This window comes from Sorex fumeus, unplaced genomic scaffold (genome assembly GCF_029834395.1).
Source record: "Sorex fumeus unplaced genomic scaffold, SorFum_2.1 ptg000063l, whole genome shotgun sequence".
NCBI lineage: Eukaryota > Metazoa > Chordata > Mammalia > Eulipotyphla > Soricidae > Sorex > Sorex fumeus.
In genome coordinates, this window is record NW_026606120.1 from 75,623,638 (window position 1) to 75,645,237 (window position 21,600).

General features: G+C 55.3%; 2 protein-coding genes across 2 annotated transcripts in view; both read left to right on the forward strand.

Annotated features, from left to right (window-relative positions):
• NKIRAS2 (NFKB inhibitor interacting Ras like 2) overlaps nt 1–21,600 on the forward strand; it is an 86,294-nt gene that overhangs the window by 10,439 nt on the left and 54,255 nt on the right. The gene's annotated exons all lie outside the window — the stretch shown is intronic.
• Nucleotides 10–19,450, forward strand: ODAD4 (outer dynein arm docking complex subunit 4). Its single transcript, XM_056128210.1, has 10 exons — nt 10–123; nt 3,240–3,371; nt 3,702–3,852; nt 4,449–4,510; nt 4,756–4,921; nt 6,890–7,114; nt 7,474–7,681; nt 12,881–12,967; nt 14,612–14,808; nt 19,370–19,450. Exons 1-10 carry the CDS (start codon nt 10–12, stop codon nt 19,378–19,380), a joined length of 1,353 nt encoding a protein of 450 aa, XP_055984185.1. The 3' UTR covers nt 19,381–19,450.

Sequence of the window (21,600 nt, forward strand, 5' to 3'; positions counted from 1 at the left end):
CTCGCCACCATGGCCGACACTGAGACGGAAGGCTTGCGAAGCACCTTTCCCTCGTACATGGCCGAGGGCGAGCGGCTCTATCTCTGCGGGGAGTTCTCCAAAGCCGCCCACAGCTTCAGCAACGTGAGTCCTACCGCACTTTCCGCTCCCGGTAGCTCTCAGTCGCCCCCCCCCGCCCCCCCATAATTTCTGGCAGGGTGGTTGTCATTTCAATTATCTCTTTGACGGGTCCCAGAGTCGCCCTTGAGGGGCCCACAATCTGCCTATTTCCACTTGCACCTTGCTGCTGGTTGAATAACTCGCCTTGTAGCTCACCGGTATGGCACTTGCCTTGTACGTGTGGGGCCCTGAGTTCGATGCTCAGCATCACAAACAAAACGAAGAAAACCCTCTTCTCTGCATGAACAGTCCCGGCTCACATGTTTTGTTTGTTTTGGGGCCATGATGCTCAGGGGTTACTCCTGGCTCTGCACTCAGGAATCACTCCTGGTGGTGCTCCAGAGACCATATGGAATGCTGAGGATAGAGCCCAGGTCGGCCAAATGCAAGGCAAGCACCCTACCTAGTGTACTATTCTCTGGCCCTAACTCTATTTTTTTATTTTTAAAATTTTTATTATTATTATTATTATTATTTTGCTTTTTGCGTCACACCCGGCAATGCACAGGGGTTCCTCCTGGCTCTGTGCTCAGGAATTACCTCTGGAGGTGCTCAAGGGACCATATGGGATGCTGGGAATCGAACCCGGGTTGGCTGCGTGCAAGGCAAACGCCCTACCCACTGTGCTATTGCTCCAGCCCCAAACTCTGTTTTTTAAAAGAACGAAATAATTTGTGATGGCCTGGCCACCTTCCATAGAGCAGTCTCAATTGCTCGTTGTTGGCTAGGGGACATGAATAGGAGGCTACAGGTGTGAAATCTTGGGCTCACAGAAAGTGTCCCTGTCACTGTCACTGTCATTGTCCTTCCGGTGTTTATCGATTTTCTCAAGCGGGCCAGTAACGTCTCCATCGTGAGACTTTGTTGTTACTGTGTTTGGCATATGGAGTACGTCACAGGTAGCTTGTCAGGCTTTGCCCTGTGGGCAAGATACTCTCAGTAGCTTGCCAGGCTCTCAGAGGAATCGAACTCGGGTCGGCCATGTTGGCTGCGTGCAAGGCAAATGCCCTAACCGATGTGCTATCGCTTCAGTCCAGGAAGTGTCCCTAAATAACCTTATTTTACATAATGGGAGAGTCCATTGTTGCACTCCAACCGATAGGATCCAGTACTGTTTTAGGATACCAGGCTGTTTTTGGGTATCTGCTAAGGCCAGAGGGAAGATCTGTTACTGCTCCATTTTATAATGAAGAAACTGACATAGCAGTTGAAGACAGTGGTGTGGTAGTGCTAACCATTATAAACAGTCTGCCTGGCTAGTGAACTGTTAAATGTTCTTAGGACAATTTTTTTTAGAATAACAGTCAACTTTTGTTCCTAAGGGGAGTGATGGGATAGGCCAGTAACCAGGCCCAAAGTTCCCTCTAAAAGCAAGCTTCTCCACTGTTACCCAATCTTTTGTCCTATTTGATCACCAGTCAGGGTTGGAGCGATAGCACAGTGGTAGGGCCTTTGCCTTGCATGCAGCCAGCCCGGCCGAACCGGGTTCGATTCCTCCACCCCTCTTGGAGAGCCCGGCAAGCTATCAAGAGTATCTTGCTCGCAGGCCAAAGCCTGGCAAGCTACCCATGACACGTATTTGATATGCCAAACACAGTAACAACAAGTCTCGCAATGGAGACATTACTGGGCCTGCTCAAGCAAATCGATGAACAACAGGAAGACAGTGTTTGTTTATTTTGGTCACTAGTCACATCTTCAGACCAGAATTAAGTGACCACAGGAGTCAACGTCTGAGTTCCGAAACCCTACTCCTGCTCTCCACCATCCCCTCAATCCCTGCTCCCCCTCCCCACCACACCAATTCTCTTTCAGGATTAATTTTCCAGAAATTAAGGCAGAAAAGAATACCCCAAAGGAAGACAGCTTTGGGTGAGAAGTGGCCTTTTCCCAGTAAACACAGCTACTTCTCTTCCTGGAAATAGAGGAAGGCCTTGGAAGGGGTTGGGGACAGTCTAACACCTTCCCAAGGTCACTATAGCTCCAGCTAGGGTAATGACCTCAAACGGGAGAGAGCTCACCTCAGGGAGCAGGAGAAGTGCTTTCCACCCCCACTTCTGGGACAAAGCCACAGCCTTTTTTTTTCCTTGGCATTTTCATCTTCATCTCCCAAAAGAGTGATTTTTGCTCAATTAGCGAGAGAGGGGCTGGAGCGATAGCACAGCGGGTAGGGCGTTCGCCTTACAAGCGGCCAACATGGCCGACCCGAGTTCGATTCCTCCGCCCCTCTCAGAGAGCCCGGCAAGCTACCGAGAGTATTCGATATGCCAGACACAGTAACAACAAAGTCTCCAATGGAGACGTTACTGGGCCCGCTTGAGCAAATCGACGATCAACAGGAGGGCCTTTACCTTACCTTACCTAGAGAGAGAGAGAGAGAGAGAGAGAGAGAGAGAGAGAGAGAGAGAGAACTGGATTTCCTAAGGTGCAGCTGACCTCAAACTGATAGAGAGAGAGTGCACGGACTGGATTTCCTAAGGTGCAGCTGACCTCAAACTGATTTGGTTAGCCTGCAGAATACTTAGCCTTTGGAATAACATTTGGATTGTGACGTAAAGTCACGCCAGATTTGTGGTTGAATGTGAGACACAGCAAAAAGCCTGAGATTCTACCAAGTAGAATGGATGAATGCTAGACTGAGGAAATGTAGTCTTTACCTAGAGAGGTACATAGTCTCCCTTCCCAGCCAGGGGCCTCCACTCTTGCCCTGAGATTTTACTTTTGTGGAGGATGGCTTTGCACGCAGATGGTGAAGTTAAAGGAGGTTAGACCTGGCTGGGTAAGAGTGGTAATACAGCGGGTAAGGCACTTGCCTTGAAGGCAACCAACCCAGGTTTGATCCCCGGTATCATATTGTCCCTGAGCCCACCAGGAGTGATCCCTGAGCACAGAGCTAGGACTGAGCCCTGAGCAACACCTGGTATGGTGCAAAAACAAAACAAAAGATCTAGATAGTGCTGTTTTGAACCTGATGGGTCCAGAGATCTGTTTTCTAGCAGGAGGGTTTGGTCAGCTGTTTCCGGTCCAGCTTCTCGCTTGCCTTGCTTGGTGTCTGTCCACCTGAGTGCTTCCTTTCTCAGGCACTTCACCTTCAGCCCGGAGATAAGAATTGCCTGGTTGCCCGCTCCAAGTGCTTCCTGAAAATGGGGGAGTTGGAGAAATCCCTGCAGGATGCCGAAGCTTCACTACAGGATGACCCGAATTTCTGCAAGGTGACCCTGTGGGCTGGAGGACCCGGGCTTCTCTGAGCCATCTGGAATATAACCAACTTATTGGTTGAAGATGTGGTTGAAGATGCTGCTAGACCAGCCTCTCTTCCGTCCCTTCCAAGTTCCTAAAGCTTGACTTCTTCCCATAGCAGGGAATATTTTTTGTTTGGGGACCACATCTGGCAGTGCCCAGGGGTTACTCCTGGCTCTGCACTCAGGAATCACTCCTGGTGGCTCGGGGGGACCATATGGGATGCCGGGGACCAAACCTGGGTCGGCTACATGCAAGGCAAACACCCTACCCACTGTACTATCTCTCTGACTCCACGGCAGGGAATTTTGCAAAAGGCTGAGACCCTGTACACCATGGGAGACTTTGAGTTTGCCCTGGTATTCTATCATCGAGGCTACAAGCTGCGGCCTGATCGGGAATTCAAAGTTGGAATTCAGAAAGCCCAGGAAGCCATTAACAACTCAGTGGGAAGTGAGTGCCCTGGGGGGCCTTGCCAGTCCAGGGAGGATGGTTGGCATCCTGAGTTTTAGAGGAAGGCCTGCTAGGTCAATGTTAGGGCAAACTCTTCTGGGCCTGTGGGGAACCTACTGCTTGTGCATTTCCAGGGATGGGGCACTTGGAAGATGTCCTGGCTCCCTTTTACTGAGCCCTGTGGCCGTGGGATCTTCTCAGAATCCCAGGTCCACGGTCAGAGAACAGAGAGGTGTCTAGATCCCAGCCCTCCCTAGCCCTGGCTTCCACCTTGTCATCTTATGCTTGATCTGTCACCCAAAGGGGAGCCTTCCCCAGCACCTCGGCCACAAGGAAAGGGGGAGCAGAGAGAGTTGCCAGCGCTTGCCCTGTGGGTGGCAGGGTGTGGAAATAGTGCAAGAGCATGTTCTTTGGGTCCAGGGCCTCCTCCCTCAGTTTGGAAATCCTCCTGCCTACGGGCCGTGGTTAGCGGGGGCTGTCTACCTCTGAGGAGAGTGCCCCCCCCCGCTGTTTATCATCCGCTGTTTCCCCATAAAAAGGAGTAAGAGGTCGAGCCGGGGGCCTGCAGCCCTGAGCTCTGGCTTCTGTCCTTGCAGGTCCTTCTTCGGTGAAACTGGTGAACAAAGGGGACCTCTCCTTCCTGAGTAAGCAAGCCGAGGTGAGGGGTCCAGTTCTGAGGTAAGGAGAGAGACGCTCAGGTCTGAGGGAGCCTCTTTGCTGGAGCCCTGGGGGGCAGCCAGGAACTCTGCCCCGACTCCACAGAGGCCACGGAGTGTCCCTGCTCTAGCGTGCCCAGCCACAGGGACCCTGAAAGAGAATCGGGGTTGACGGACTCAAGGGCTGAGGCCGGGACCCAGAGCTCGCCTCTGAGGCTTGGCCTGTCTTGTGGCTTTTTTGTTGCAGAGTCTGAAAGCCCAGCAGAAGCCTCATCCCATGAGACAGATCATCACCCTTCCAAAGAAGGAAACCAAGCGGAAGGTCTCATTCAAGAGTGAGAAGATTGTCCGCCAGCTTCTGGGGGAGCTCTATGCGGACAAGGAGTATCTGGAGAAGCTTCTTTTGGATGAAGGTTTTCAGTCCTTTGTTCATTACAGAGAACACAGGGTGAAGGCCGTGGGCAGTGGGGAGAGGCCAAATGCCAGAGGCAGAGCTTGTGGTGTAATATCAGCCAATACGTCCTTCCAGATGGGTTTACAGAGGTGGAAAGTGAGGCATACAGAGGTCAGGTAGGACATTTGTCTTGCAAGTGCGGGTTCGATCTCCAGCATCCCATATAGTTCCCATGTGTACTATATGTACTATAGAGCACCACCAGGAGTGATTCCTGAGTGCAGAGCCAGGGGAAACCCCTAAGCATCACCAGGGGTGACCCAAAAAGAAAAAAAAAGAGGTCAAGTAATCACCTAACTCTGCAGCACTCAGATCTCTCTCTTTTTTTTTTTAAGCACTCAGATCTTTATATAGAACATTCATGGTCAGAGTTATGAGCCCAGAGGGAATGCCAACACTGCAGGTGCCTTTTTCATCCAGGCCTATAGACCCTCGGGGCATGGCAGGAGTGATAACGCAGAGGGTTTGCCTTGCACATGGCCAACCCAGGTTCGATCCCTGGCATCCCATATGGTCCCCTGAGCACCACCAGGAGTAATTCCTGAGTGCAGAGCCAGGGGTTACCCCTGAACATCACCAGGTGTAACCCCCCCCAAAAAAATCCCTTGGGGGCTGCATCCTTTACAGGGACAAAGGAATCCACCTCAAGTGCTCGCAGAGCAATCCTAGGGTACCCATCCTAGAAGCTTTAGTGTTTTTGTTTTGTTTTTAGGCTACTCCCAGCAGTGCTCAGGGTTTAATGTTCACTCTATGTGTAGGGACCACTCCTGGTAGTGTTCAGGGACCATATGGGATGACGGGGATGAAAGCTGGGTTGGCCGCGTGCCACACAAGCACCTTAATTCCTGTACTATCTCTCTGGCCCCCTAGAAGGCTCTGGAACTGCATCTGCTAAGCTCTCCTTTTATAGATCAGGAGCGAGAGATGCTGAGTGGGCAGTTGTCCAAGGTGACCGGCAAGTTAGTAGTGAAGAGTGGGCACTAGAGCCAAGTCTCCTCACCTCCAGCCTGAGGGTCAGCTCTCCCCAACTCCACTGCACCCCAGTGGGACAGTGACAGAATGAGGCGAACGGACCAAGCCAGGAACAAATGTCCCCATCAGCATGGGGATGGGAGTACTGGTCCATTGCCGAGAACCAAGGGCGGATCTGCTCTTGAAGCCGAAGTCAGCGTCTTCCCTTCAGAACTCACGTTCCCCCAGGCCACCGCGGCTCCCCTGTAGCGCTGTGCCATGGAGCAGCCTCTGTGTTGGCACATCTCACCCACAACAGGCCCGACTGCATCTGTGGTGGGATGGGGTGGCCTCCGCATTGACCTGTGACTCTGCTGCCGTAGTGTCACTTTGCCACCAGCCCTGACCTCTGGTCAGTCAGCTGGGCAGGGCTGGGGCACACCCTTCCAGCCCACTTGACACCTGGAGAGCCGGTTAGCACAGGCAGCCCAGACTGGGTCATGCCTTGAGACTGAATCTGGTCTGTGGCCACCTTTGAGGAATAGGAGTCCCAGGGTGGGGGGTTATCCCAGAAGCTGTCACCAGGGCCCGCGCCCCTCCTGTTAGCATCCGGATTGCCCCCAGCTCTGTTGGACCCTGTGTGCTCTAGCTTCCCTTGGGCCTGACAGGCCCCTGCCCCCTGCTCCTGATAGGCTCTCACTCCCCTGGCTGTTTCCACAAATCCTGGTCAGGCTCTCCACATAGGGTTCCAGATCCAGGAACCCCCACAGGGATCCAGGAATCCCCAGGCTAATGGGGACATTTGTTCCTGGCTCGGTCCGCTCGCCTCGTTCTGTCACTGTCCCACAGGGTGCAGTGGAGTTGGGGGGGAGCTGACCCTCAGGTTGGAGGTGAGAAAACTTGGCTCAAAGTCCAGAGGGGCTGGCTCCCCTGGGGCCAGGCCTAGCTGGCTCCTCTTCACTCACCCTTACCCCAGACCTTATCAGAGGCACCATCAAGCAAGGCCTGACAGTGGAGGACCTCATCCTGACGGGCATCAACTACCTGGACACCCGCAGTAACTTCTGGAGGCAGCAGAAGCCCATCTACGCGCGGGAGCGGGACCGAGCGCTGATGCAGGAGAAGTGGCTACGGGACCGCAAACGCCGCCCCTCTCAGACGGCTCACTACATCCTCAAGAGCCTGGAGGACATCGACATGTGTGGGTGCCCTGCCCAGGGGGGTTGGGCCTGGACCCGGGGAGGAGGGGAGCGCAGACTGGGGCCCTTGGTCTGGGATGGTCTGTGGGGTGGGGCTGTGGGTGGGGGAGGCAGCCAGCCCCCCCCTCCCCGCCATCTACATGGCACAGGGCTAGAGCCATAGCACAGCAGGGAGGGCGTTTGCCTTGCAAGCAGCTGGCCCGGGTTTGATCCCCAGCATCCCATATGGTCCCCCGAGCACTGCCAGGAGTAATTCCTGAGTGCAGAGCCAGGAGTAACCCCTGAGAGTCGCCGGGCATGACCGAAAAAGAAAAAAACACCTAAACCCCAAAACCCTACACTTGGCCTCTCCCTCTCCTAGTGCTGACCAGTGGCAGTGCTGAGGGGAGCCTTCAGAAAGCTGAGAAGGTGCTGAAGAAGGTTCTGGAATGGAGCAAGGAGGAAGTGCCCAATAAGGACGAGCTGCTTGGAAACCTGTACAGCTGCATAGGCAATGCCCAGATCGAGCTGGGCCAGATGGCAGCCGCCCTGCAGAGCCACCGAAAGGACTTGGAGATCGCCAAGGAATAGTGAGTGCCAGGCCCCCGGCTCACAGAGGTGCAGGGCTGGCAGGATGGCTTGGCCCCTGACCAGGGCGGCTCATGGCCGTGCTCCCACTTTCTGCCCTGCGAATCCAAGCAGGTTCCCTGCGGGCAGGGCCGCTTGCCTGCAGTCGGGAAGGGGTAGACCTATTTGTGGTTTGTAGGGGGTCACTGTCCTCCACAGTGCTCAGGACACCAGCAGGATGAGGCCTTGCCTATGCTTTGGTCCTCTGAGCCATATCTCTAGCCCCTCTCTTTTTCTGAGAGACGGGTCACACCCAGCGATGCTCAAGGTTACTCCTAACTCCGCACTCAGGAATCATTCCTGGCAGTGTTCAGGGGACCATATGGGGTGCTGGGTTCAAACGTTGGTCAGCCACGTGCAAGGCAAGGGCCCTCCTTGCTCTACTATCCTATAACCCCCTTTAGCCCCTCTTTTTTTTGCAGGGGGCCTCCCAGGTGGTGCTCAGGAGGTTCGGAAGCCCCTTCACTAAGTGTGGCCTCCCCCCAATCAAAATAAATTATTTAAAACCTTTTTTTTGGAGGGTATTTGGGTCACACTGGTGATGCTCAGGGGTTACTCCTGGCTCTGCACTCAGGGATCACTCTTTGTGGTGCTCAGGGGACTGTATGGGATGCCAGTGATTAAACCCAGCTTGATGGTGTGCAAGGCAAGTGCCCTCCACGCTGTACTATCTCTCCAGCCCCACAAATTAAAAACAAAATATTTGTAAGGGGGGAGAAAAAGTATTGTGGACTCAGGTCAGAACCTCAGGGCTTTGGATTGTACCACCTCCCCATGTGGGGCCTCTGACAGGCTCCTCAGCACTCCCTGGTCATTGGGCAGAAACTGCGCTAGCCCAGCCTGAGAGGGTGGAGGGCGGAGGGACGGTATACGGAGAGAAGGCGGCAGGCAGTGCAGCAGCCACGTGACAGACACTCGCCCAGGACCCCGGTTGCGCACCTCACACTCAGCCCCAGTGGCCTTCTAGATGGCAGTCACGCCAGGGACCTTCAAAGTCCTCAGTGACTCTCTTGGCCCAGTTTCCACTTGGCCCACAGTGCTGGGCCTCTTCGAGTTTCCCATCCTCCCATTCCCACTCAGCAGCCAGCCCTGGCTCCCCCTGCACCCACAAATCACCTCCCCACATCTCACCTCTCTTCCTACTACCGGGCCTCATCCCTCCTCGTTGCCTGCTGGCTTGAAGCTAAGTCTGTGATGGGGCCTTGGGGTGCTCTGCACATACCACTACTCCCGTGGGCCTGGTCCCCCACCCCAGAGGCCAAACAGGTGTCCTGAGCTTTCTTGCCTCTCCTAGCCCTTCTGCCCCTCTAATGGTCCCTTCCCCGTTCCTTCTCACCCCTTCCTGCACGCTGAGCAGGAGTGTCCTGTACATGCCTCCAGAGGAGAAAACAAGCAACAGTTTGACCGTGCATACCGTCGAACTGGGTTCAATCCCTGACACCCCATATAGTCCCTCGAGCCTGCCAGAAGTAATCCCTGAGCGCAGAGCTGGGAGTAAGCCCTAAGCATAGCCAGGTGTGGCCCCCCAAACAAGGAAAGAAAAGAAAACTGACAGCGACCGGCCGAGCTGGCTTTGATCTGGGCTCTGGCACTCAGCTGCGTGGATCTGATTCACCTTCACGGTTTCCTCATCTGCAATCAAGGCCAAATACCAATGAAATGAGTCTCTCCATAGTACCATGAGGAGGGGGTTTACCTTGCACTCTGCTGACAAAGGGTCGATCCCAGCCTCCCATATGGTCTCCCGAGCACTGCCAGGAGAAATTACTGAGTGTAAAGCCAAGAGTGAGCCCTGACCATTGCCGAGTATGGCCCCCAAGCAAAACAAAATCATCTCTCCAGTCCTGGGAGCCACGTTGGCGGGGCGGGGGGGGGAGAGGGGGACTAATCCAGCACTTCCCAGCAGACCTGCCTCCCTTGTCCCCCAGGAGGCCCTAATCTTAATCCTCACTCCTGCATTTGACCCAGCTAAGGCCCTCCACTACCGGACTCCCTCCCTAGCTGGGAGCTTTGGTAATGTACCAACTTGAGTGCAATATGGAACCCCTCATCTTCCCTGCCAAACTGTCCAACACACAATGGTGCTGTTGGCCACGAGGTCCCCCGAGAGGAAATCAGGGGACTTCAGCCACCTCCCACTCTCCCTGCTCTCCAGAGCCCCTTCCCACACTTTTTCCTCCTCCAGTTCAGTGCAGATCCTCCTCCTCCTTGTCCGATTTCTCCTTGGATCCAGGTGAGAGACAGACCTGGGCATGTACCCCAGTCTGAGAGTTGGGTTTGTCCCAGCTTGACTGTCCTTCCTGCCAGGGCCTGTTCTGGTCACTCTGCAGGCCCCAGGGCCAGCCCCTGTGGCTCTGTTCCTGCTAATCCCAGAGTGGCACTGGCCTGTCCTTTCTCACTAGCTCTTTCTTCATCAACCCCCTCTGGCCCGCCGGCCCCCCATCCTCTGAAATGTGAATAACTGTCTAATACAGGAAAGCCTTCCCAGCCCCGTGTGGTGATTTGGAAATCCAGCTCCCAGCCACCTCTCCACATTTCATTCTCTCTCTCTGCCCCTTGGGACTTTGCGTTTTGGAAGGAAACTTACTAGCCACCCTTCCCTTTGCAGCCACTGTGGGCACTGTGGCAGGAAAGAGGTGTGCCAGCGACTGGGAAAGAGAGAGGTTTGGGGCTGGAGCAATACACAGCGGGTAGGGCGTAGGTTCAATTCCCAGCATCCCATATGGTCCCCTGAGCACCTCCAGGAGTAATTCCTGAGTGCAGAGCCAGGACTAACCCCTGTGCATTGCCAAGTGTGACCCAAAAAGCAAAACAAGCAAAAAAAAAATAGGGGTTCCTAGCTCTGTTAGTTCCCATCAAACTTCATGTCTTGGGAGGCGCTGGAGAGATAGTACAGTGGTTAGGGCACTTGCCTTGCACATGGCCGACCCTCCCTGTGAGCCCTGGCACCATATAGGGTCCCCCAGTCCACCAAGAGTGATCCCTGAGCACAGCCAGGTATGAGTCCCAAAACAAAAACAAAATCCCGCCTCTGTAGCACCCTCAGTGACCTCCCCCAACCCCCACCCGTGCCCCTCTCTCCTGTGCCCTAGAACCATCTTTCCAAAGGGACCAGCCCCTGGGGCCACTGCAGTCTCCAGGGTGAAGGGCGCAGGGGTGCAGGGGTGAGGACTTTATGCTCTCTGCTCTATGGGGATGAGGGGTGGTGTCACTGATGTTTTTCTGAAAAGCAGGTGGTAGGACAAATCCGTTTGGAACCCTTGTTGACTTGATTGTGTGCTTCCTCATGACTCTTTTTTGGGGGGAGTCTTGGAGACTTCGTTTTGGGGGCCACTCCCAGTGATGACTTGGGGGCTTCTCCTGATACAGTGCCCGGGGGGACCATGTGATGTGGGGGATCAAACTGGGTCTCCTGCAGGCAAAGCCTTTGAGCCTAACCCTTTGAGCCATGTCTTGGCCCCCAAGTGACTTATTTCTCATCAGATGTTGGCCTGAGTAATGGATTCTAGTGGACCTAGTGGACATGTCCACTCTGCACACTGGATGGAGCCTCTGCTCTGCCAGGTGCCCTGAGAGCAACAGAGGGGCTGGACCGATGGTACAGCAGGAATGGCGCTTGCCTTACAGGCAACCCACCTGGGTTCCATCCCTGCCGCCAGGAGTAATTCCTGAGTGAAGAGTTAGGAGTAATCCCTGAACACTGCTAGGTGTGGCTTCCCCCCCCCCCCCAAAAAAAGAGAGAAAAAAACAAACCCTCAGGATCCCAGGTAGGAGCAGGGCAGGGGGTGGGGGATAGAGAAGGGCACCTGGAGAGCTGGCAGAGCTGGCGGGCTGAGGATTGGGGGTGTGCAGGATTGCGGCAGGGCAGGGCGGAGGGAAGCCAAGCGCCACACCAGGGAGCAGGGACCTGCTGGTGTGTGTGTGGGGGGGGTTACCCAGGAGTGTTGAATCCCAGAGCTGTGTTGTACTGGCCCCTGTGCACGCACCAAACTCCTCCCACTGCCCCGCGCCCGTCCTTGGGCATCTCCCAAGGGGCCACGTCGCAAAGCGTCCTTCAGGTGTCCTTTCCAGTGTGCGTGTTTATCCACATCGCCCGGGCATGCAGACAGACAGCCCCTTTGACAAGAAGCCGCCTGTGCTCTGTGCTCGGAGGCCGTGCACGAGAAGGCCTGGCCAGGAAGCATGGCCGCAGGCCAGGCTCCATAAGGTGTTTCTGAGGGCAGGCACTTGGGTTGGTCCCGTCCTGCCCGGCGCGCACAGGGAGCTGTAGGCGTGGGAGCGCCCACTCGCGGCGGAGGGACGAGTGGTATGTGCGTGCAGGAAGGCAGCCAGGGTGGGAGCAGAGAGGGTCCCCGCAGCTGCTGGAGCTGGGCTCCACACTTCCACCTGCTGGACGGGACTGAGACTGCGGGTGGCTGCTGGTTCCGGTTTGGTTTGCTGGGAAGAGAAAGATCAGAATGTTCTTATGACCGCGGTTAAACATCAGATGCAGGGGCTGACACCAGCACCACAGATGGTCTTCTGAGCACTGCCAGGAGTGATCACTTAGAGTCACCAGGTATAACCCTAAAACCCTTCCCCCCCAAGAATAAATAAATGAAGGACAGATGTCACAGGGATTGGCTGTGGTTCTTTCTGGGTGGCAGGCTGGGCCACCCCCGGTGGTGCTCAGCAGTGATCCCTGCCAGTGCTCTTTTTACTGATTTACTACTGGATTTTTTTTGTCTTTTTTTTTTGGAGGGGGTTGGTTTTGGGGACACATTTGGTGGTGCTCGGGGGCTTATCCCTGATTCTGCATTCTGTGATCACTCCTGGTAGGGCTCAGGGAACCATAGGGGTTGCTGGGAATCAAACCCAGGTCGGCTGCATGCAAGACAAGCTCCCACTGTACTTTCTCTCCAGCCCCTAATTTGTTTCTTTTTGGGGGGGTGGGACACATCCAAGGGTACTCAGAGGCTACTCCCAGCTGGATGGTTATTCTTGCAGTGGCACCCAGGGGACCCTATGGTGCCAGGGCTGGAACCTGGTGCTCCCCCACACAAAGCCTGCACTCTGGCCCTTGTGGCCTGCCTGTCCCAGGCCCGGGCTCCGGGTGCCCCCTGAGAGTGGGCGCAGCCACTGCCAAGTCAGAGTGGACAACTTGTCTTGCTTCCTCCCCACAGTGACCTTCCTGATGCCAAGTCAAGAGCCCTTGACAACATTGGCAGGGTGTTTGCCCGAGTTGGGAAATTCCAGCAGGCCATTGACACGTGAGTGACCAAGGATTGCTCTTTCCCTACCCTGTGGTGTCACTGAGCTTCACACCAATCCCACCTGCAGCCAGGACTCTGGGCAAAGGGGCACCTGAATATGACTGGTGTCACATCTGTCAGGCAGCCATGGTGGACAGGCCCCCTGGCCAACTCGGGGGCTCATCAGAACATCCCTGAATTGACTAGAACCATATTTCTCTGTTGGCCGGTGGTAAGAAGGTCCTGGTGGGCCTGGGAGACAGCGCTCAAGTGGCAGAGATTGGGACTGGAGAGATAATCCAGTGGGTAGGGCATTAGGGCATTTGCCTTGCATGCAGCCAACCCGGGTTCAATTCCTGGCATCCCATGTGGTCCTCCGAACACTTCCAGGAGTAATTCCTGAGTGTAGAGCCAGGAGTAATCCCTAAGCACTGCTGGGTGTGACCCGAAATGACAAAAAAAAATCAAGTGGCAGGGTTTGACCCCTGACATAATACAGCCCACTGAGCATTAGGTGGCCCCAGAACCTTCCCAGTGGGGGGAGGCCCCTCTTAAGATACAGAAGAAAGCACCACCCAGAGCATGTGAGAGCTAGATGATTACGAGTGGTCCCTACACGCCTTCCCTAGTCTGACACTGAAGGACTGGGCTGAAGCTCAGCCGTCCAACTCTGACAGACACCCACGGCCACTGCTTCTGTGACTACTCAGTCTGAGCTCTCAGCTGGTAACTCAGCCCTGGAGAGCACCAGAGCCAGACCGCCCAAGCTGCAAGTCCTTAGGCCTGTCTCTTGACTGGAAGAGCCACATTCACGGCGGGCACCGGGGGCTGAGCGGCAGAAACAGAGGAGAATATACCAGCCCCTTTGTATTATTATGATTATTATTTTGTTTGTTTGGGGGCCACACCTAGTGGTGCTCAGGGATCACTCTTGGAGGGCTCAGGGGTCCATATGGGGTACCGGGAACAAAACTTGGGTTGGCAGCGTGCCAGGCAAACACCCTGCCCGCTCTGCTATCTCTTGGGCCCCTGTTCAATCTTTTAAATGTTAATTGAAGTGCTATTTTACAAATATTACCTCCAACTTTTATTCCAAATACAATCCCACAGATTTCCCACTATAGCTTCAGTAGGTTTGTTTGTTTCTTTGTTTTTGGGAGATTGAACCTGGCTTGGCCACGTGTCAGGCAAGCACTCTGCTTTTGGTACTATCTCTCCAGCTCTCAGTAATTTTTTATTTAGCTTTGTTTGTTTTGGGGGGCCACTCTTGGTTTGTGCTCAGAACTTTCTCCTGGCTCTGTGCTTAGGGATCACACCTGGCAGGGCTCAGGGGGCGTTGTCGTTGGCTTTTAACTTGGTCAAGTTCAAGCAAGGCTAAAGCCTTAACCCAAAGTACTATCTGTTCCCCCTTTCCTTCTTTTTTTTTTTTTCCAATTCCAGGGCTCAAACCCATTCTCCTGCGTGCAAGGCCCATGTCTTACCACTGACTCAGATCCCAGCCCAGCTTCCGTAGTTTTAAACACTTTCATGCTTCTGTGCTCTGCCAGGTGTGGGGAAGGTCGGCCCTTGGAGGAGCGATTTTTCTTGGGCCTCCCAGCAGAGAACCTTGGCCTTGGGTGAGTGGGGGAGGGAACTCCTGAGCCTGGTTCACTGTGTCCCTAGATGGGAGGAGAAGATCCCTCTGGCCAAGACCACCCTAGAGAAGACCTGGCTGTTCCATGAGATCGGGCGCTGCTACTTAGAGTTGGACCAGGCCTGGCAGGCGCAGAACTACGGCGAGAAGTCCCAGCAGTGTGCCGAGGAAGAAGGGGACATTGAGTGGCAGCTGAACGCCAGTGTGCTGGTGGCTCAGGCCCAAGGTAGGGGCTCAGGGAGGCCCAGCTGTACCCAGGGCCAGGTTGGGTCCTGCTCGCGGGGGCTCCCTGCCCAACCCCGCTGACTCTGAGACGAGGCAAAACACTTCCATCTGCACAGCCAGGTACAGCATCAGGAGCCAGACGCAAGGCAAGCCAATCAGGAGGGCTTTCCTTGGGGGCTTTGGAGTGGGAGGGGCACACCCAGGGGTGCTTCAGAGTTATTCTCAGTGGTGCTGGGGGGCCATGCAGCGGACTGAACCAGGGTCTGCTGCATGTAAGGCAAGTGCCTCATTCACCCCTTCTTATCCCTCCAGCTCACAAGTCATAGATTCCAAAAATCATTGAGGGCTTCAGCTGGCCTTTTCTTAAACTATTTTCTATACTCAAGGGGGCCATTGTTCAAGCTCAGGTGGGGACAGGATGTACCCCTCATGGTGGTGGTTGTCCTGAGCCTGAGCTTGAGGACTTATGGCGTCTGGATGGGCCCTGGAGAATCCAGACTTAGGGTTGAACAGTTGTAGAGTGGCAGCCTGGGAGGCACCATGTGGTGGGAGGAAGGAGGCAGGGCCTGGAGGAATCTGAGTTCTGCAACCCCAGGCTCAGGGCCCTCAGGCAGGAGCGACTCGGGGCCTCAGTTTCCTCTTCTCTGCATGCCTCTACCTCCTGGGGTGCTGTGTGGTGTGAGATAGGGGAACCTTTTATCACAGAAACACTCAGGGCTGAAGAGAGAGCACATTTTGCCTGAAGTGGCCAATCTGCGTTCAACCCCTGGCATCCCATATGGTCCCTGAGCCCTGCCAGGAGTGATCCTTGAGCAGAGCCAGGAAAAGCCCTGAGCACCACCAGTGTAGTTCAAAAACAACAACAAGAAAAACCCAACACAAAAGACACCCACTCAGAACAGGAACTGGCACGTCTAAGAGTGTGGCTTGGTAGATAGTGATCCCTTCCTTCCCCCCTTACAGCTCGCCCTGGCCCCACATGAAGTTTCTGTTTGGTGTTTTGGCTTTGGGGCCATACGCAGTGGTGCTCGGGACTTACTCCTGGCTCCACGCTCAGGAATCACCCCTGGCAGGGCTCAAGGGGACCATAAGGGGTTCAGGGAATTTAATCCAGTTTGGCAAGATGTAAAACAAGAACCTTCCCCTCTGTATTATCTCTGCAGCCCCATAGGTCACACATTTTAAAAGGGTGACAATCTATTGTCCACTCCACTTCCACTTCCGGTTCAGCCTTAACTGTCAGATGGGTGAAGTTACTGAGCTGCCTCTTCTCGTACAGGTTTCCTGTACAAGGGAAGCTTCTAGCCACTGGACCACAATATTTCATGGGTGTGTTGGGGGATAGGAGAAATAGTACAGCAGGAGGGCACTAGCCTTGCAGGCGGCCAACCCAGGTTCAACCTCCAACCTAGCATCCTATAGGGGCTCCTGAACACCACCAGGAGTAATTACTAAGTGCAACCAAGTCAGGAGCCAGGAGTAACCCTTAGTTGCCAGGTTGTGGCCCCCAAACAAAACAAAACAATTTTTTTCAAAAAAAAATTTTAATCTCCATGGCGTTGTTTCCAAAAGTCCCAAGCACAAAAAATTGTAAGTCTACAACTGTATCTCATAGTGTTTCACTAATAAAATTTTTTTTAAAAAGTAATTAATTTGGGGCCTGAGCAATAATACAGTAGGTAAGGCATTTGCTTTGACTGATCTGGGTTTGATCCCCAGCATTCTACATGGCCCCCCGAAAACACAGCCAGGAGTGATTCCTGAGCAGATCCAGGAGTAAGCCCTGAGTACTGGCAGAGGTGGCCCCAAAACAACAAACAGAACAGGATTACTTTGGGGGCAGGTGGGCCAGAGACAAAACTCAGGGCCCCTTTCAGGAGTGGCCTCTGTTCAACGACTGAGCCCCTCCCCAGCTCCTTCACATCATTTCTGAAAATTCTGAGTTCACATTTAGAAGGAGAAGGCTTTTTCCTTTCTGGAAAGTCAAAGCCGGAGTTGTCCACCAAGCCCGGAGACGGTGGCCACCGTGTCCCTGACCCCTAGACAACCCCCTCGCTCAGCGCCGTCAGGGTGGAGGGGGGTGCTGGGCACCAGGGCTGGGACTCTTGCCCACTGCGGTTTCCCCTGGAGCCTGGCAGGGTCCAGCCCCCGCCCAGTGACACCCCAGCGGTGCCCTGTGTCCCCCCTCCTCGCTTTCCAGTGAAGCTCAAAGACTTCGAGTCCGCTGTCAACAACTTCGAGAAGGCACTGGAGCGAGCCAAGCTGGTACACAACAACGAGGCGCAGCAGGCCATCATCAGCGTAAGCCCCTCTGGCACCCCCACCCGCTCGCACCCATTCCCCACGGGGCAGATCCTTCCTGACGCTCACACCCAACACCCGCTTCAGCAGGGAGGAACCAAACCCCCAGCACTGACAGGAGGAGGGCACCGAGCCTCCCTCCGGAGCCACCCCTGCAGCACCTCTCCCCAGCACTCACCCCGCGCTTCCCAGCTGCCCTGCTGCGGGTGGGGTCCAGCTGAGTTGACTTTTGGACTTGCCCTCTGGAAACCCCCCCCCCAACTCCAGGAGTCAGCGTTTTTAACCGTCCCAGCTTCTGGGCAACCCTAGAAGGAACTTCCGGCTTTTTCCTGCCTGTGAGATTCTTGCTTTGGGGGCCTCTCCACACTCCCCATCCACTCCCACTCATGCATGCACGCATGCACGAACACACACGCACACACATGCCTAAGCATGCACACATACATATACCCATACGTTGCAGACATACACATGAACACATGCACACACGCGCACGCACGTGCACACGCGTGCATATGCACACACATGCCTATTGGGCGACACAGGATCCGACTTAGGGTATGTGGCAATGATGGAGGCCATCAGCTCAGTGGGCTGATACCATGGCCAGACGGGCCCCGGGGCCCCGGCAGCTGTGTCTCGTGAGAACAGGAGGTGGGCTGTGGCACTGGACCTATATTGCAGACACATGCACACACACGCACACACATGCATACTCACACATATGCCCACATGTTGCAGGCACACATGCATACACATGTACACACACACACACACTCACACACACACACTCACAAACACGCACACACTCCTCGCTCCTGAACAGGCTTCCATATGCTCCTTAGCATGGGCTGTTCTTTATGCCTGACATGTTCCAAACCCTCCACTCTCACCCCCTGCCCAGTTAGTGCCCACTCCTGCCTCTTGGCCTGGGCATGTGTATGTGTGTGTCTCCTGCTCCACTGTCCAGCATGCCCTGTCAAGGTCCAGGACACTTTGTGTGGGTGCCTCATCCTACACCTGCACAGGAGCCACCGCTCCTGGAAGCAAATGGTCCATGCAACTGATACCTGGGCCGGGAAGCCCCGCAGTGCCTTTCCTTCCCCAGGGCTCACTCTCTACTCCATTGCCGGACCCTTGCAGGCGGACGTGTCCTTGAGGGTTGGCATAAGCCCCGGCCCCCAGCCCCCGGTCCATGCAGCCACTGCCACTCTGTCCTGTGGCGTTCGGTGGGGTGGAGCCCCCAGCATTTGCACAGGTTCCCTATCCCCAGGAGTCTGGGCCAGGGTTGGGGGGGCCTCACTGCAGAGTCACAGATCCTGCAGACCCCCTGAGACAGCGCAGGGACCTGGGAAAGGATGTGAAAGGATGGGAGTTACAGTGGGGAGGGGTGCAGAGGTATTACCAGGCTGAGGAGGGCCCAGGCCTGTGGTTGGGGGTCCAGCTTGGACATGGAGGGCCGGGAGAGAACATGAACCCTGACCCCCTCGGGGTCTTAGGGTGAGAGCCAGTGGTGTATTGGGCCCCCGGGAAGCCCCACATTCCAGCAGAATAGAGAAGTTGCTCTCGGGACACCCAGCACCTACCACTTCTTTATCCACTGAGGGGTCGGCCCCCCTTCCCACAGTCCTGTTCCCCTGCTCCTGGGTGCCAGGTCAGACCCCCACAAGTCGCCCTGCCTGGGATCACACTCCCCATCCCCGTGACGGATGTGCAGCTCCAATCTGGCACCACTCGCGGTATCTGCATGGCCGTCCAGCAGCTCGGAGCTGGAGTCTCGTCCTGGCGAGTGGAGTCCTCCTAAGTGACTCTGGGGGACCAGGGTCTGGAACGGCTTGCATGTCCAGCAGGGTGCAGAAGGTGTGGGCGGGCCAGACCAACTCTGCCCAAGGCGTACGGGCCATGGGTCATCCGGTCAACATTTCCAGGGAGCCGGGTCTTTTGAGAAGGCTCTTCTGGGGTGCCTCTCGAAGTCCCCAGTTCTGTCCCTGGCTTGCTGCCCTGCAGCATGCCTGCGGCCTCCAACTTTGCACGAGCTGAAGCCCAGAACGGCTCGCGATGAGAAAGCGGAAATCGGGGGGTAGCACCCAAGCACAGGCCTGCCCCAGGCCAGAGGTAGCCCTTGGCAGGGATCCCGTGCCCAGGCCAGGGGTGACCCCAGGCCCAGAGGCCTAATGAGCCTTGGGGTAGGGGTAGGGGTCTCGAGGCACTGGCACATAGGTCAGTGCCAAGTGGACTCACGGCTCCCTCCCCACCCATAGGCCTTGGATGATGCCAACAAGGGCATTGTAGAAGGATTGAAAAACAGTTTCCGGGGGAGTTTCTTCGAAAAGAAAGGTGAGCCTGGACACCCCTGCTGCCCCCACCTCCTGTGCAAGAGTGGGGCACCCCACCCTCACAGGGACCCAACTGTGCTGCTGAGCCCCTGGACTCTCCTGTTCCCAAATCTCCTGCCCCCTGCCCCTCCCTCCTGCCCCCATTCCCTATCTCCTGTTCTCTGTCCTCCATCTCTTATTTCCCTGTCCTCCTCCTCCTGTCCCCTCCTGTCCCCATTTCTCTCCCCCGTCTCCTACCTCCTGACCTCCCACCCTCCCTTATTCTGTCCCCCTGCCCGCTCCTTTCCCCTCATCTCCTGTCTCCACTGCCCCTGTCCCTCCATTCCCAGTGTCCTCACGCCTCCTGCATGCTCTGCTATCCCGCTAACCCTGCAGTTCTCCATCCCGGTCCTAGGGAAGGCCCAGTGGGCGGCAGCTGCTAGCACTCCCCTCCCGGAACAGCAGGTGGCAGCATTGCCCTGGTCCACAAAGCGACCATTTTTGGCTGGGAACTCAAGAACCCCCCAGGGCGCCAGGAGACCAGTGGCGTGTGGGCAGAGAACGCAGGGCAAACTCGGGTGCCTTTTCTTTGTCACTCCTACAAGGAGCAAGGATCCTTCTGGCTGTGAAACTGTCCTCCAGTTCAGCTACCTGCTAGCAGGTCACTGGCATTTGGGTCTGAACTTGCCCTAGCCGCAGAATGAGGTCCCTGGAGAGAAGCAGCCCTGGCTGATGCCCGGGAGGCTGCGGCCTGGGCGCTTGATTTCTTTGCAGAGTGAATGTTGCATGTGATGTTTTCTCAGTCCCAGGTCCCTTGCCTGCACACTCAGTGACACTGTGCAGTGTCATGAGAATCCACTGATGGAATCCACGCGACTCCCACCTGCGTGTGTGCATGTCTGCGCGTGGGCGAGTATGTGTGACTGTGCGCTTGTGTGCACATGTGTGCGTGTGTTTGAATTTTCACTTTGTGTGTGTGTGTGGTGTTTATTTTGGGGTAACACCCGCCTGTACTCCAGGAACTACTCCTGGTTGTATGTGCTCCAGGGCTATTCCTGGTAGTGGTGGTGCCAGGGATGGAACCTGGACCTCCTGCAAAATATGTGTGCAGCCTGCTCTTGGGTCTCTCCCTTTGGAAGGGGGTGCGGTATCTCATCTGCACACAGGGCCAACACGCTTTTCTCCCTGCATTCCACCCACTTCTCAGAAGAGGAGGATGCCCTGCAAGGGCAGAAAAGCCCGAGGAGGCAGAAGATTCAGTCTGAGAAGGTGATGAGCCACTGGGAGCGGGAGCATGGGAGTGAGAGGGACCTAGACGTGGACTCGTCCCAGGAGAAGGTGCACAAGAGGGCGAGCAGAACAGGAGAGAACAGCGAGCCGGAGGACTCGGAGACTGGCAGCTCTTCCCAGACAACGGAGCCGAAGGAATTAGAAGACGTTGCTGGGGGCGAAAGAAGACAGAAAGAAGACAGCAAGAAAAGAACACAACTGAGCAAAGCAGAATTGAAGGACATTTACAGGCGGCCTTCCGAGCTCGACCAGGCCCTTTCGGAATCAAGCCTGAGGGACTCAGAAGAACCAGAGGGAAAATATTCTGAAATCTTCCAGGGAGACTTGGAAGAGCCGAGGAACACAAGTTCGAGGGACCTGAAATACTCAGGGGGTGGCAAGAAGAAAGGTGATTGAGGCGGGGGGTGGGGGGGAAGGGAGCAGGGGCCTGATAGTAGGGGACTGCCCAGGTGAGACTGATTGAGAAATGGACCCCACACAGCTCACCTCTGCTTCTTCATGCCACTAGCTTTTCTTTGAATATATACCTTTCACTATTCCTCTGCCCGAGTCTGTCATTTTGCTCTTCATCCCCACCCACTTCAGGGGCTGGAGTGATAGTACAGCAGGTAGGGCGTTTGCCTTGCACGCCGCTGACCTGGGTTCGATTCCCAGAATCCCATAAGGTCCCCTGAGCACTGCCAGGAGTAATTCCTGAGTGCATGAGCCAGGAATAATCTCTATGCATCACCAGATGTGACCCAAAAAGCAAAAAAAAAAAAAAAAAAAGAAAAGAAAAAAGAAGAACGCACTTCAGAGCAGGTGCATGCGCTGGCCGGGTGAGCCACATCCTGGCCCACAGATCATGCAGTGGAACACAGCCTCCTCCCCAGGCCTTGCTCAAGGGC

Coding starts and splice junctions, on each gene's coding strand:
- ODAD4 (XM_056128210.1), top strand. CDS start 10: ATGGCCGACACTGAGACGGAAGGCTTGCGAAGCACCTTTCCCTCGTAC. Junction 124..3,239: donor CCGCCCACAGCTTCAGCAAC/GTGAGTCCTACC, acceptor TTCCTTTCTCAG/GCACTTCACCTTCAGCCCGG. Junction 3,853..4,448: donor CATTAACAACTCAGTGGGAA/GTGAGTGCCCTG, acceptor CTGTCCTTGCAG/GTCCTTCTTCGGTGAAACTG.